The following is a 17,410-nucleotide window of genomic DNA, read 5'->3' as shown; positions in this document are numbered from 1 at the left end:
ATATCACACTAGTCGACCTCTATCATATTCAGCCAGGGGCTATTTTCAGCCTATATACATAAAGAGAAACCTTACAAGGACAATTCAATACTTCCCGAGACATCAAATGTGGTTATGTCGTCATAATTAGCTGCCCGTTAGCTATTTCGTAGTCCAATAGGTCTAGGACTGCACAAGTATGGACCACGAGAAGACAAAATTTGAGACTTAAGAAGAAACATAATTTCCTTCCCAAAAAATAACGAGTTTTTGTATTCTAAATTGATGGACGAGAGAGAGATAATTTAAATTGCTTTCTCCGTAAGTGTAGTGAAAATATCATATTACTATGTATTTGCAAAATAGAAAATGGAAGAATTCCAAGGTGCTCTCCCACACGGGTGTCCTAGTGCGGCTTTGTGTAAGCGGGAAGAAGTATCATTTTTATTTGTTTGGCATTTAGAATAAAATATCTCTAAACAACATAAATGTAAAGAAAAACTATCATTGTTTTGTAAAAAAAATTGTTGTCTTGATAGTTTTGTATGATGTGAAAGATATATGGGAATTAGGTTGGTAAGAGAGTTCACTTCCGTTCCTCTGATGACCGCTGTCTCTTTATTTGTGACATAATACAGAATTAATACACGAATAACCGTCCTCTCATCTTATTGTTATTAGCGAGCCCAGACATTACTCAGTAAGACATTAAGTAGCGTTAGGAAAAGTCCCAATCATTCCGTTCCATAGACAATGAAAACAGATTATGGTACGGTATTGCGTCATAAAATGTTGAGTGAGGTAGTAAACTGCTGTCTATATCATTGTTATCAAGTGTAGAAGTGCTTAGAGCTGGCATTAACACGAGTTCTATCTACCCTACTGTGTAGGGGATATAGTAGCTGTATTGGCGCTTTAACGTCCAAATGACACAAAGTAGTGCGGGATGTCTACAGTATGGTATAGCATTCAGACATAACCAGTCCCGTGGGAGGAGCTACCATGTGTGTTTGAAGACAAATTTGAAATCCTGGAAATACAGTCTGTTTAACATGAAGAATAAGGCTAAAACACATTAGCGAAGTGTCGTAATGGGAATCAATCCTCACTGTTAAGACAGGTTTAATGTAAAGGCATATAATCTAAAACAAAACCCTTTTAGTAAGAAAATGAAGTCATACGTATCTGTCTACATGGTGTACATTTCGCAATCATTTGTAGCTCTTGCTGTCACTGGTGATTTGAATGAGAAACACGGAATATAAATCAATGGCTGTACACTATCTCGAATATCGAAACAAATGTAAAAAAAAAAAGCACACAAATTCATGGACATAGCTAGACTACTAAAATCACAATATGATACAAATGTATACAAATGTATTTAGAATTGCTGGATCATGATATATATGCTAGTCCCAATGGCCGAATATATCATGAACGTTTTCTGTCAATTGTATTGGTCAACATAATGAACAAAACATACGAGAAACCAAACGATAGCATCGACTTCTCGTGGAGACGTTTTCTGTCAAATACATTGCTGTTACAATTGTTGGGTTATTTTTCCATTTAAGAACAAACCCCATAATTAAGACAGATAAAAACAATATTAATAAAAAATAATAGGAAGACTTTGTTCATGATATGTGGAAATACGACTCATTTACATCACCGTTGACACCCCGCCACACAAATAGAGGCTAATTATAATTATCTTCAAGTGGTGGCAACGTACTGTTATTCCTGCTTGCATTTCCCAGAAAATCTCAAAGAAATATAGACCGAAATCGGGGAAATATTTTCGAATATTGGCACAGATGGGATGATTATTCACCGTAGTTATCGAATGCAGGCATAATGCGGTCAATAAACAAGAAAAATAGTTAACGAAATCATGAAACACCCCACAGCTTAGATGTATGATTCCCTGTTATCACCTTTCATCCGTAAACAAGTCTTGGTACCGCTGTTTCTCAGAAAGTGCTGATCTTTCTCAAAGCCTATATCATATTTCTCTAGTAAGTGCATATTCTATTTTGAGAGGAATCTCAAAAAAACTACCGGATAGGCAGCCTTCTTGGATTTCGACAACTGATATTTTTGTTATCGTTATTTCTCAGATTGGCTAAAAAGGCTGACAGAGAGAGTGATTTTCTTTATTTCAGAACAGTTTTAAAATGTACATATAATTTCAACCGTTTGACTGGGGAATTAGGTTGAAATTGTTTTCTCCGTGATATGTTACGCCAATAGGTGGCGCCTATTTGCACGTGCAGGTTGTGCAAATACGGGAACGTACACGTGTCGGCATACCTGTGTTGGTCATTCAGGCGACTCAGGTAGCGGGATATACACGTGTTAATTTTACGGTTCCCAATTCATTCGTCATTATAAATGGAAGAAGAAGTGACGATACCGTTGATGTGTCTACGGATAAGGAGGGCGCTACATTAAACGATATTTTGGCGCATTTGAAGGAACAAAAACGTGAGTTACGTACTTATTTGGACTCTTGGTTATCGGTGTTGCAGAATACTCAAGATGTATCCAAACAAATGCAGAAGTTAAAGGAAGAGAAAGATACTATATGGAAACGTGAAGGAAATAAGGAACACTATAAGTTTAACTCGGAAGTTCTGGTGGATGTACAGCAGGTGCTCTGGGCCGTGAAGGCTGGGAAGTTTGAGTATTCAGGAGAACTATTGGAGGAATTGAGTACAAAATTGAAAAAAACAAGCTTATTAGAATAGCTGATTCTTCGGAGGCAGGATGGGGTGCTGTCAAAGAATATGTAGCAAACCCATTAGCGAGTAATTCGGATGACGATCGGAAAATTGCCAGTGCCGACAGTAATAATATAAGGCTCTGAAAAGGTTGAAAGATAAGAAGAAAAAGTTAAAGGACAGTAGGCGCAACAGATCCAGTTATGGAGGACCGAGTTTCGCGTCGGGGTCGGCACGCCAGGATTCTTATTCTGCTCCAAGTGTGGTTGGTGATAAGCAGCTTTTTCGTCCCCAACAGAATGGAGCCCTGAGGTGTTTTGCATGTGGTGAATTCGGGCATTTCCGGAGGGAGTGTCCAAAAACACGGACTGGAAATCAATAAATCGGATTCTAAGGAAGGGCAGACAATCAAAGATTAGTATGATACTATTCATGGTGGGTTTATTGAAATAAATGACTGTGAAGAGAATTATAAGGAATCCAACTCAAGTGCTATGTTTACTGATGATTTTTATGAGTACGAACAAGGCCAGTTAGATATCGTAGTAAGGGGTAGGCTTAAAAAGAACATTTGGTTTTTGGAAAACTATAGGAAGTTCAGATTTTATGTTAAATGTAATTGATAATGGTTACAAATTACCATTCTATTCAAAGCCGTTAAATTCCGAAAGTTCAAATAATATATCTGCTCTTAAGAATAAAGATATTGTCGAGTCAGCTATTTTAGATCTAGAGAGACGAAGGCTAGTAGAGCGGTGTAGTACTATTCCATCGGTTGGGAACCCATTGACTGTATCAGTACAAAGTAAAGGAAAGAAACGGTCAATTTTAGATTTAAAATTGGTGAATTTACATTTGTGGAAACAATCTGTGAAGAACGATGATCTTAGAACAGCTCTGACATTTATTGAAAAACAAGGTTGGTTGATAAAATTTGATATCCATTCAGCGTACCATCACATCGATGTGTTTCCCCCATAAACACAGTATCTTGGTTTTTGCTGGAAGTTTGGTGAAGAAAAAGTCTATTTTAGGTTTTTGGTTTTACCGTTCGGTTTGTTAACGGCACCTTACTGTTTTACTAAAGTAACTAGGCCATTGATTGTGAAATGGCGAGGTGACTGATTTCAGGTTTTGATGTATTTAGACGATGATCTATTTCATAATACATGTAGATCTGTGTTGGAAGAGCAGAGTTCAAAGGTCAAAGGTGACTTGATCGATTCGGGTTTTGTCCCAAAAGTAGACAAATCTATGTGGGATCCGGTACAATGTTTGTGTTTTTTAGAAGTAGATATTGATAGTGATATTGATATTGGTAGGAGAATTGTGAAAGTACGTACGTGCAATTTGGACATCTTGAAGTGTGTTTCAAGTGGCAAAGCAGTACATGTCAATGCAGTGTCTAGTTTTATTGGTCAGATTATTTCTATAGTTTTAGTACCTGGTAATATCACCCAGCTGATGACTAGATGCATATCTATGTGAGTGGCACAGGCACAGTCCTAGAGTGACAAGATTTTGTTGGATGAGGAGAGTACGAATCAAATGCGGTTTTGGTTGAATCACTTAGGTTGCATTAATATCAGAGAAATTTGTTACACCCCTCATTGTAATAGAATAATATATTCAGATGCTAGCGGTACTGGGTACGGTGGCTATTGTGTCGAGTCTAGCACAGGGGTTTCACACGGGTTGTGGTCGCCGTACGAGGCAGGTCAGAGTTCGACGTATCGAGAACTAACAGCCGTATATAGGGTTTTACTTTCATTGGCACATGTATTAAGAGGTACCCGGGTCAAATGGTTTTCAGATAACCAGGCTGTGGTGAAGATTGTTGAGAAAGGAAGTATGAAGAGTACTTTACAGCATATAGCTTTGGACATTTATAGTTTTATGGTGCAGAATCACATTTCATTGAAAATGGAATGGGTACCACGAGATAAAAATGAGAGGGCTGACTTCATAAGCAAACTTGTTGATTTTGATGACTAGGGTGTGGCTGAATGTGTGTTTCAGCAGCTAAACCAATGTTGGGGTCCGTTTGAAATGGACTGGTTCGCATCGTGGTATAATGCAAAAGTTCCTATGTTCTATTCCAGGTGTTGGAATCCATGTTCTACAGGTATCGATGCGTTTCCGGCTGATTTGTCAAGTATAAATGGTTGGTTTAATCCACCTGTGTATCTGATTACTAGGGTCATTAAGCACATGCAGATCTGTGGAGCCTGTGATGTCCTTATCATTCCGTTTTGGAAATCGGGTAGGTTTTGGCCATTCTTATGCCCAGATGGAAAGCATTTTATATACGGAGTACGAGAGTACAAAGTTCTGGTTACTGACAGGAATTGTTACATGCCCTCCAGGTCAGGGACAGGTATATTTGATATGTGGATTTAAATTCCGTATGTTAGCATTGCGTATGGATTTTCGTAGATAGATATTGGTAGATTGGCTGATGTTGACCGGTTATGGTGGGTAATATGAAGTGTATAGTCAGTTGTCAGCAGTGTATTGCTGATGTTGACCGGTTATGGTGCGGTAATATGAGGTGTATAGTCAGTTGTCAGCAGTGTGTTGCTGATGTTGACCGGTTATGGTGCGGTGATATGAGGTGTATAGTCAGTTGTCAGCAGTGTGTTGCTGATGTTGACCGGTTATGGTGCGGTGATATGAGGTGTATAGTCAGTTGTCAGCAGTGTGTTGCTGATGTTGACCGGTTATGGTGCGGTGATATGGCGTGTGGAGTCAGTTGTCAGCAGTGTGTTGTTGGTGTTGACGTTGTTTGACCGGTTGTGGTGCGGTGATATGAGGTGTATAGTCGGTTGTCAGCAGTGTGTTGCTGATGTTGACCGGTTATGGTGCGGTGATATGGCGTGTGGAGTCTGTTGCCAGCAATGTGTTGTTGGTGTTGACCGGTATGGTGCGGTAATAGGACTTGAGTAGTTAGTTTGTCTGTAGGTTATTATGTTTTATATGGAACTAATGTGCTGAATTATAACGGTATACATGTAAATATGAGAATATGATACACATACGAGCAATGCTTATTTTGTAAATCATTGGTGTTTTTTCGGTAGATTTTTATTTTGCTTTCTCATGCTCTGCGGGAGGAATTCGAAATTAGGATTTAGCGATGGGTGTGCGCGAACTGCTTCAGAATTGTAAAAGCTAGCAGTACTGTTAGAAAATATTGCTATGGATTTTTAAGATGGAGGAAGTGGCTAAACGGAATGGTTTCGAGGAGGAGAACATTTTTCCAGTGAATCCTTTTCATTTGTGCATATACTTATCGTTTTTAGTGAAAAACAATGGGAACGTCGGTTCAGTAACTGATGCAATGTATGGTGTTAAATGGGCACACGATATTGTAGGCAGTTTCGCCTACAGTGTCATTATTGGTCAAGAATGTACAGAAAAAAACAGGTGATTACTGTTTCTATTTTAGATAAACTTTATGATAAGGAAAATTTATATAATCAGAGGTTTATTACAATGTGTTTGTTTGCTTATGCAGGATTCATGAGGAGCGCAGAGGTGCTGGCATTGAGGAGATCAGACGTACAGATACGCACATCACATATGGAAATATTTGTTAAACAGTCCAAGACGGACGTTTACCGGGATGGTGCATGGATTATAGTGAGTAGAACTGGATCGCGTTTGTGCCCGGTGTGTAATTTTGAATTATATTTAAAATTGGCTGGAATATCAGTTGATTCGGAGGAATTTGTGTTCAGGAATCTTACGAAAATAGCTTCCGGCAGGTATAGCTTAAGGAATGTCGACAAACCTATGACATATTCTACATTCAGGGAAGTTTTCATAGAAGCTTTCACTACTATTGTTCAGGATATCAATCAATTCGGTTTACATAGATTGCGTGCTGGTGGTGCTTCTGCCGCTGCGAATTCTGGTGTTCCGGACAGGATGTTCAAACGACATGGTCGATGGAAGTACGAAACAGCAAAATATGGATACATTAAAGACGATTTTCGTGAACGTTTGAATGTGTCTATGCATTTAAATTTGTAGTTTTGGAGAACTATCTTTCAATATAGTAATTTGTATGCGTATCTGGACATTTATATAGACCGACTATAACATGTTCTTTTTTCTTCAGCCAGTGCCTCTGTAGCCGTGAAAATACATTTATTGTGTTTTGGTTGTTTATCCTATTGGATAATAAATGAAGAAATATAATTTCAACCGTTTGGCTGGGGAATTAGGTTGAATTGTTTTCTCCGTGATATGTTTCGCCAATAGGTGGCGCCTATTTGCACGTGCAGGTTGTGCAAATGCGGGAACGTACACGTGTCGGTATACATGTGTTGGTCATTCAGGCGACTCAGGTAGCGGGGTATACACGTGTTAATTGTTTATTGAGTTTTGGGGTGAAAATTCATAAAGAATAAAATTTTATTGTGTCAAATGAGATTTTTCTAAATCGGGTCTATTTGGAGTAGTTAATTATCTACTTTACATGCATGTGTAAGTAAACATTTGTACTAATTATAGATATATGTATATAAATGGTGGTTTTGTAATAAAGCCAGTGCCTCTGTCGCCGTGAAAATACATTTCTTGTGTTTTGGTTGTTTATCCTATTGGATAATAAATGGAGAACATTGTTAAGTTTGTATATGTAAAGTAACCATGCTATCACAGGATTTAGTGCACAAGAAATAAAAAAAAATCTTTCATTTGAATGAGAAAAGATATATCAATGGTGAATGTCAAGATTATTTCGGGATCTTTTGTCATATTCGTAGGAAACAAGAAACAAATCAGCCAAACGAGAGCTAGTTATTTCTCAATGGAATTTCGTTTATGTCTGATGCATTTCCATTTGGATGTAGTTAAAATCTATATAAATAGAACAGAGAGCTTTCCATTCATTTTTACGTATGCAAACTAATAATCCAGTAAAAATACGAAAAATATAGAGGCCTAACCTCCAAATACAATACAACAGAATTTGTTTTCAGCTTTTTGGGTTGGAGGATCTTAGTATTTTACCATGAAAAAAGTCGCCAAAAAATTATATGTTCGGAAAGTCGTTTTTTCAACACCCGAAAAATAAAAAAATATAAAGAAATCTCACTTTTGATCACTTTTAAAGTACAATATCTGCTATTTTTGCATTAATTGAAATATGAAATCGGGTATATAGTGAGACAAACTTTAGGTTAGTACAAATAAGTTGAAATGATACAATAATTTCAGTCAATCCAAGAAATAAAAAAAGATGAAAACTGCTCAAACCTTTTGAATTTAGCTAACATTACCATTTTTGTTCTTTTTAGATGCAAACATTGTTAAAATCGTATCCTGAACAATATTAGCTTATGTTTTATGCCTTTAAGAATTACTTTTTCTTTGATATTAATGCCTGATCGATAATACATTTAGCTAAAGAACTAAATATTAACCTGTCAAATTGACTGATCGTGCCAATTTGAAGTGCTTTTATGCTTAGATTTTTGGCAAAACACTCATTTTGGTAGCTAATATTTCGGAAAATAAAAAAGCAAATGCTTCCAAATATGTTATATCCATTTTTGTATATTTTGTACTTGTTATTTTGATCATTTGTTGTAAAAATGGTATAAATATGCACATCTTAAGTAGTAAAAACTTCCTAATACGTTAATTTGGCTGAATACCAATATATGTGTAAGTCCATAAATCTGCAATACAAAAATCTTAATTTTTCGAATATGCTTTATTCGATTGTCATAAAACTTTGCCAGTAAATCAATCAGAACTGTGATGATTTTTAGCTATAAAATTGAAATTGAACTTGTATTTCGTTCCTTTATCTCATTGAAAATTATGTAACCCCCATCCGGTTCCATTATGGAAAAACGACCTATTCAAATATTTGATCAGAAAGAAACTTCAATCTCACTTTATAAAGAACGCTCATTATAGTGGTAATATCTGCCGAATGATTTTGCAATCTGATTAGTCACAAAATAGATATTCACTTTTTTATATTTCAAGTTACGGACTTAACCAATTTGAGAAGTTTACTCAAATTGGCACTAAATGAGCAATTGATCGACCTCACGTCTTTTATATTTGTCAACATCTTGATATAGTTGTCTCTTTTAGATGAGAATAGCTGACATAAAATCTGAATTAATAATTATCTGAACACTTGAGACGGTACTAACTGAATAATTCTTGAATAAAAAAGACATATTATTCAATTTGGACTTCAAAATATCCTTTGAAATGGCCAAAAGACCAACTTTGAGCAACCATGTTATCTCAGGTAGTGAATGTAAAATGTTTTACTTAAATCAACAAGATTTATTTTTTTTAAATCCACCAAAATGAGTATCAATGGTATTGTTGATAATAACAATTTTTTATCTTAACAATCCAACTAAAGCATATTTGCAAGGACATAATTATGCAATTTTCATGTTGTCATTCTTTTTCCCTGTGTTGATTTCAACTTATGTTTTTGGCAATCTGTGCTGTTTATAACGTTCTTGCCATACAGTAATTTTCTAGTGTCTCAAGATAACCATGTAAGTTTATTTTATGCTTCAAATTTAGCAAATTATGCAAATATTCCTATTTTTCTAATTTTTGGGGGGTCAAGAAAAACACTTTCCCAATTTTTTTTATTTGTGGCGACTTTTTTCCTTGTATAAAACAAAGTCAGATCTGTATGAAAAACAAAGAAGAAATTCTGTTGCAATTATTTTGGGGTAACACCCTATCTTTATTGGACTATAAACCTTTGGGGAAAATGGCACTGTTAAAGATAAGTAGATCGCACTGGAAGTGAAGTAGTTACCATTTACTTAAAAAAAATGTCAATTCCAAAATATCGAGGTTTTTTAGATCCATACTATTGGGAAAAACCATGTCATTCTTTTTCTAACAGGTATTATTTTCTTGCATTTTTTCATGCAGATTTCAAATCTGTAAAGAAAAATGGATGCTCTTGACCTACTTTTTGAGATATTTGAGCTTGATATATACTATCCGTGCAAATTTGCTGGCCCCCGAAAATAGAAAAAATCATAAAATTATGTTTTCTGTAATATTAGGGTGAATGTAGTCTCGATCCTGTTGTTTTTCGTCCTAAATTTCTAACAATAGAACAATATACAAAATTATTGTATTTTTACCAATGTTCACTAATTTTTGTTATTTCTCAAGACCATTTCTATACGAGATTGTCATGTTTTGCCTCTTAAAAATTAAAGAATAGGCAAAAAAGGAAATGAAAACCTATGTCAATTTCACATTTTTTGTGTATGTTTACCATTTATTGCGACGAACGTTACTTCGGGTGTTTGAAAACCATCCCCATTTACGACAGGGACCGCAAAAACCTCAGAGAAATCATCTTATTTTCACTTCATTGCTTTTATTTGATTTATTTATGATTTTAAACATTGAATAGTATATGTAGACAATTTTCACCTATTGAAAAAATATCCAAGTGGAATGTCATAGCGTATCGGAAACCATTTTGCAATTCAAAACAACCTCTGCAGCTTCTGGTAAAGCGTCATATGAATTGGCGCGGTTTTCAAAAGTATGGACCTACCTTGAATATTAAGTTTCTGTTTAATCCGTACTTGCATTTGGTATCATCCAATGTTAGTCCTGCTCCTAAACGATTTACCTAACTGTTTTATAACAAAAACAGTGAACTGTGTTGAAACGATGATAACTTTCCGGAAAAGCTGAGAGGGGAGATCACCTTAATTCGTACAAAAATCATGAGGAAGAGAATGAAACATCGATATTGTTGTTTTAGTGGTATTGTTTTGTTTCAAATTACCGTCAATCAGTGATATTCATTGGCGCACACATCTAACTACTTTACCCTAATTCGCAAAGCATGCCACATCAGAAATCATATCCGCTTTCAATCAAGATGGGGATCTCTGGAACTCAAACTAATCAGATGCCATTATCTCATTTGGAAACTTATATTCAGGTATTACACGTTACAGCGCGGAGCAATGAAAACAGGGATGTGTGATTTTGTTGTAGAAAAGCTATTTTTGAAGTCAATAGTACTGTTACAAGCTACCTCTTTACCTAAATGTTTTATTACGAACGCACAAACAAAACAGATTAAAGAGTGTCAAGGTCTTAGAAGACGGGTAATGCATTCTAGTAAGGGAAAGCATTTATTGCTTAAAGTAAAGCATATTTCCATATCAAATTACATAGAATCATATTAATTCTGGTCACACGTCTAGGTCCATAATACCGTTCCCTCTCCAAACATACATACATTCACACGCCGCAACACGTTACATACATGGGAGACCGTCCATAAATGACCCTAGCTGTTAATAGCACGTCAATTTGTCCAACCAACCAAATCGAGTTTAACTTATGTAAAAGTATTGTTCTGACTGACACACATAGGAAATCATTCATGTTGGCCATATTCATATCCAATATAGAACTTATTATTTGAGAAAGTTTTGAAATACAGTTTATTGGGTCTTGCTGGATTCAATTCCATGGCAACGTCAATCACCGGTATAATTTAAAAGATAAATTATTACAAAATCTTACGGTTGTTTTAATGCCATCTAGGAATATTGGACGTCCTGTCAAACTGAGTCCAAATCGGGAAGTAGGAAAATGATTTACTATGACAGTCGTACTATAATTGCTGTCAATTTGTTTTATTATGGGTACAAAATAAGAAAACTAGTTATTGTAGTGGTACCTTATCGAATAGTGTTCCTAAAAGTAGGCTAGAAGTGGTGGTTCAACATTCCACAGAGTTAGACCAAGATTCGAAGAGACGGTATCTCTAGGTATTCTAACAGTGTAATGATAGTGATGTTTGTTTCAATCTGAAGTGTGCTCATATTTTTGTTCAACTAATGACAAATTGGCAACGAGACCTGTTTTATTTCATTTTTATTAGAGAGCTTATAAAAAGTAATCAGCATGGCATACAAGTTTTGACTCTCGTTAACGTTAATAGATAGATAGATTACGCGGGCAATGCACGACTGACATATTGTTCAAAGCTCATTTGATCACCGTACCGTGCTAGATTGATCTCTTTAGCAACAAGATCAATAGGGAGCAATTGGATACAATATATTGTGTTTTTACTGTAGTATCCCCAATGACTTCCAATCTGGTCGACGAGCTTTCACTTTACTACTGTATCTGCTAATCTGATTTAATCGAATGTGAAACGTACGTGGCTTGGCATCAGGATTCAAAATCCTGAAACGGCCAATTGACTGAAATCAAATCTTGTGTATAAATCACACAGATGGTTTAAATTATTTGTTCTAAGACAAATACTGTAAATCACTGTTTTTGCGATATATTTTTTCGCATAATGTTTTATAACGCGAAGCGAAGCAAATTGTTTCGTGTAAACATTATATAAACATTACACTGCAATTAATATAAACATTACACTGCAATTATATAAATAAGTTTAACAACCCTTGATCACCAATCAATCAATACGCGAATATATTGAATTTCATTAGACACGGTTTATGTATTTATGGTGTAATTTAAGATCTTACAATGTTGTATTGGTCAGCGACCTTTATGTGACCAGGTAGGGCGTGCTGGTTTGGGGGCTTTGGCGGCATAATTCAGTGGGATAGTACTATACAAAAGGTCACAGCTGCTAAACGTTTGTCCTTAGATCTCAGCTATTAGGAAAGCTACAGGTATGGCGTTATACCTCGTACCCTATTATATTAACGTAAAAGGCGATTATTTTTAGGATCATATCTTTTCTTTTTATTGTAACTAAATCTAATTAAAATACAGATTTCAGGCTCTGATGACCTTTATACCACCTGTACTTGAGATCAAATGCATTTTCTTCACCTTACTATTTCAATTGAATACGTAATTTCGCCCCAGTATGCATACACATTAAGCTTTGTTGTGTTATTTAGGCGAGATGGCTACATGCAGTTAAATAAGTATGACATCTTTTCCAAACTAATTTGTCCCAAGTCAAAATTCTAGCAGCAGCAATGTCCAAAGGTCACCAGAACGTAACCCCAAATGGGATGTTGTCAGATTCACTTATACAATGAAATGATAATAAGGATCTGTATTTTAATCAGATTGATCCTAACTGACTTTCTTCTCCTGCTTAGCGTTCATTAAGGGAGAAGGACGACTGGTTTGCCCGTTGTCAGATGGTCCAGACAATTTTTAACACTTAGTGAAAAATGTGGCTAGGATCATAATCTTAATCTACATTGATGTGGTCACAGCCGGGAGCTGCTGGCTTACAAGTCCAACGCATTTACAGAGAGTTCTGAATAGCGATACGTCCTTGATGTGTTGTTTGAACTGTGAGAACTTAACTTGGATGGCAGATATATTGATAAAAAGTGACAGATCAAAGAGCGTCATTCAATGTCGTTAACACCATTCTTCCGAAGCTGGGTTAATTTCATTGTGCGGATTTTTATTCGAGTTCGTTATTGCATAAATGTGTTCTAGTGGATTTCTTTAATATTCACTCTCAAACCACATTAGATCTATTTTGAAGAAAGAGGCACGAACTATTCATTCGATGTTCATTTGATGATAGGTTTCTTGCGAATTCCAACTAATAAACTCCGGGAGGGTTGTCATGGAAATTGTGTATCCTAATCACACCTATTCATCATTTGACGGTGGCCTAAAGCAGGTTAAGTGGTAATAATAAAGAAGTCAAACGTCAAGTCGATCCGGATGAAAAGGGTCAGTACACGTGCGGATTCCGCAAACAATAAATCAAAATCAATTAACCTCTCGGAGAACTCGCAAATTAATCGAACGTCTAAATTTTCGTTTTTCTTATGATCAACAGCCTTTCGCATAGTTATTTGGTACGCAGCCTTTCGTATATTATTTAGTACGCATAATAAAATATATACGTTGACTGATTTGTGCCATTCTGTTAGTTTCTTTTATCTTTAATTCTCTCTTTTTTCTGTAAAAGAGACGATAATTAGAACTCACAAATATTCGCAATCAATGGAAAATAGCAAACAATAGTTCTTTTTCTGTGGAAACTCAACGCAAAAAGTAGAAATTGAAGCATCTCGTTAAAATCGTCCACGAAAAGACAAAATATGGCAATTTAATTTAATGTTTCTTTTATCCGCACTGACCAACACCCCACAAACGACCAGACAAATTTAGAGCACCTTGCAAAACGGTAATTGTAAAACTGTCACACATTGGAATCATTTACATAAGATTTCCCACTAACTATCTTAAAATGACCAGATTTAAGCTAAATCAATTGAAAACTTTGAACCATAGCCTTCAAGTTTTAGTGCATAAATAAGATGCATTTATCGTTTGAAATAATGGAAATTGTCTTTTAATGTGTTTGGAAAGTAATTCGAGATTCCGCTGTATTGCAGAACGAAAAGAAGATTGGAGATATTACCTCTTGGAAATCCCATTTATTTTATTGTTTATAACCTAAGGATCTAGAAACGAGACGACTGCTCAAATGCAGAATAATCCTGTTCAATATGTGTGTCCTGTCGTCACAATTCAATTCCAATAACCAAATTGGATTTCTAAATTTAATAAGAGAAAATATTGACAATCTGTCACTTGGTAAACTGAAAAAGAAAGTGTTGTGGGATGGTTGAGGACAGGCTATTGGTGCCGATAGCTCCATCTCGGTCTGAGGACAACTTATACTGCTTCATATTGCTCTTATTTTACAGGTACGGTCTAAACCTTTTAGCTAACTCTTCCATTTTCAACACGTTGTATAAAGAAGTCGTATTGGTATCCAAACAGTGTTGAGAGCTTTAAAGTGTTCACAATTCCTTAAAAACGATAGCGTCACCATAGGGATATCATAGACGCTACATATTGTATTTACAACAGAAAGATGTCATTCTAGGAAAATCAGTTGTATTTCCACCAATATTTCGAGTGTTTTGTTAAGTATTGTACGGAAATATAAATATAAGAATATTGATTTTAAAGGATAAGTATATGTTGTGCGTGCTTGTTCGTATCATCTGTTTTATACTAACGGAGGTATCGAGGTTAACCATACATTTATAATGTCCATGTTTTGGTTTTGCAAGACATCCATTTCATCATTTTAAATTCTGCCTATCTTCCTTTTTTCCCAATGAACAATGACTTCACTCCAGTTGGTCACGTTCTTTGTCAGTGTAGGACATAGAAATTATGGCAACTAACTTTCTTTCTCCTTCTAACGTCTCCCCTGACACCAATCTTTTGACATGCATAGTGAAGGCCGTTCATGAATGACCCTAGCTGTTAATAGTGTATTAATCTTAATAAACAAAACAAACAAATACTACACTCGGAGAATCTCAGAAATTACATTGTATGATTGTACGGAAAAGTATGTTTCCATTATGCATTAATTTTTAAGACTAAGGTCATTATATCATTTTCTGATTGAAACTATGTGTTTTTATGACTTGATCAAAACGTATTACCCTGGCTATTAATAGGACGTAAATCTAAAAAACCAAACAAAATCAAAATTAATTTATATCTTTTAATTCGTAGGATACAATGGTAACACTTCCAAAATTTAAAATTGCCATGGTAACGAAATGGAGAATTTTGGTACGTTTAATATCGACCTATTTAGAACAAAACAGAACTCCGTACACAATGTCAGTCGGGGATATTGCTGTCAATACATATTTTCCAACTACTTGGTATTATGCTTAAGAGATGAATGTTTTTGATATTTAAAGTAGAAAATAATATGGTCGTATTTCGGAGAATAAATGTGTGTATAAGATGTCGATAACATAGTGCTCCGTTAAGCGTATCGAGGTTTGCTAAAAAACAGTGATAGTGCTACGTTAAGCGTTTCGAAGTTTGTTATAACAGAAATATAGTGCTCCGTTAAGCGTTTCGATGTTTACTATAAACAGTAACATAATGCTACGTTAAGCGTTTCGATGTTTGCTATAAACAGTATTATTATTTTTCTGCATTTTTTGTCACTTCTCATTGGCCACGTGATCACCGATAATTGTGCTACGTTAAGCGTTTCGAGGTTTCCTTTAAACAGCAACATAGTGCCACCGCGGTTTGCTATAGACATCAACAAAGTGCCACTTTCAGCGTTTCGAGGTTTGATATTAACCGTAACACAGTGCCACGTTAGGCGTTTCCAGGTTTGTTATAAACAATAACAAAGTACGACGTTAAGCATTTCGATGTTTGCTATTAATAGTAAGGCCATAGTTGTGTTTTAAGACATGTCGAGGTTTGTGCTATAAACAGTAACAAAATGCCACGTTAAGCGTTTCGAGGTTTGCTATAAACAGTAACATAGTGTCATGTTATGTGTTTCGAGGTTTGGTATAAATAGTAACATAGTGCCACGTTTAGTGTTTCAAGGTTTGCTATAAACAGTTAGATAGCGAAACATTAGGCGTTTCGAAGTTTGCTATAACAATAACATAGTGACACGTTAAGCGTTTCGAGGTTTGCTATAAACAGTCACATAGTCCACGTAAGCCGTGTCGAAGTTTGCTATAAACAGTAAGAAACTGCCACGTTAAGCGTTTCGAAGTTTGCTGTAAACAGTGACATAGTGACACGTTAGGCGTTTCGAGGTTTGCTATAAACAGTGACATAGTGACACGTTAGGCGTTTCGAGGTTTGCTATAAACAGTGACATAGTGCCACATAAGGCGTTTCGAGGTTTGCTATAAACAGTGACATAGTGCCACATAAGGCATGTCGAGGTTTGCTATAAACAATAACATAGTGACACGTTAGGCATTTCGAGGATTGCTATAAACAGTAACATAGTGCCAGTTTAAGCGTTTCGAGGTTTGCTATAAACAGTGACATAGTGCCACATAAGGCATGTCGAGGTTTGCTATAAACAATAACATAGTGACACGTTAGGCATTTCGAGGATTGCTATAAACAGTAACATAGCGCCAGTTTAAGCGCTTCGAGGTTTGCTATAAACAGAAACAAAGTGCCACGTTAAGCGTTTTAAAGTTTACTATAAACATAGTGCCACATTAAGCGTTTCGAGTGTTGCTATAAATAGTAACATAGGGCCACGTTAAGCGTTTCGAGGTATGCTACAAACAATAACATAGTGACACATTAGGCGTTTCGAGGTTTAATATAAACAGTAACATAGTGCTACGTTAAGCGTTTCTATGTTTGTTATAAACAGTAATATAGTGCCACATTAAGCGTTTTAAGGTTTGCTATAAACAGTAACATAGTGTTACGTTATGCGTTTCGAGATTTTCTATAAATAGTAACATAATGACAAGTTCAGTGTTTCAAGGTTTGCTATAAACAGTAAAATAATGGAACATTAAGCGTTTCGATGTTTGCTATAAATAGTAACAAAGTGCCACGTTAAACGTTTCGAGGTTTCCTTTAGACAGCAAACATAGTGCCACCGCGGTTTACTATAGACAGCAACAAAGTGCCACTTTCAGCATTTCGAGGTTTGCTTTAGACAACAAAATAGTGCCACGTTAGGCGTTTCGAGGTTTTATATTAACAGTAACATAGTGCCACATTAAGCGTTTCGAAGTTTGCTTTAGACAGCGACATAGTGCCACCGAGGTTTGCTATAAACAGTAACAAAGTGCTACGTTAAGCGTTTTGAGGTTTGCTTTAGACAGCGACATAGTGCCACCGAGGTTTGCTATAGACAGAAACAAAGT

General features: G+C 35.8%; 1 protein-coding gene across 1 annotated transcript; it reads left to right on the top strand.

Annotated features, from left to right (window-relative positions):
- Window positions 1-348: 348 nt before the first annotated feature.
- On the top strand, window positions 349-6,740 carry LOC138334474 (uncharacterized). Its single transcript, XM_069283133.1, has 3 exons — window positions 349-414; window positions 2,514-2,697; window positions 6,223-6,740. The coding sequence occupies exons 1-3, from the start codon at window positions 349-351 to the stop codon at window positions 6,738-6,740; spliced, it is 768 nt and encodes a 255-aa protein (XP_069139234.1).
- The last annotated feature ends 10,670 nt before the right edge of the window (window positions 6,741-17,410 follow it).

The sequence above is a fragment of the Argopecten irradians genome, chromosome 11 (assembly GCF_041381155.1).
Source record: "Argopecten irradians isolate NY chromosome 11, Ai_NY, whole genome shotgun sequence".
NCBI lineage: Eukaryota > Metazoa > Mollusca > Bivalvia > Pectinida > Pectinidae > Argopecten > Argopecten irradians.
Note: the sequence above shows the minus strand (reverse complement) of the source record. Positions and strands in the feature narration are given on the sequence as shown.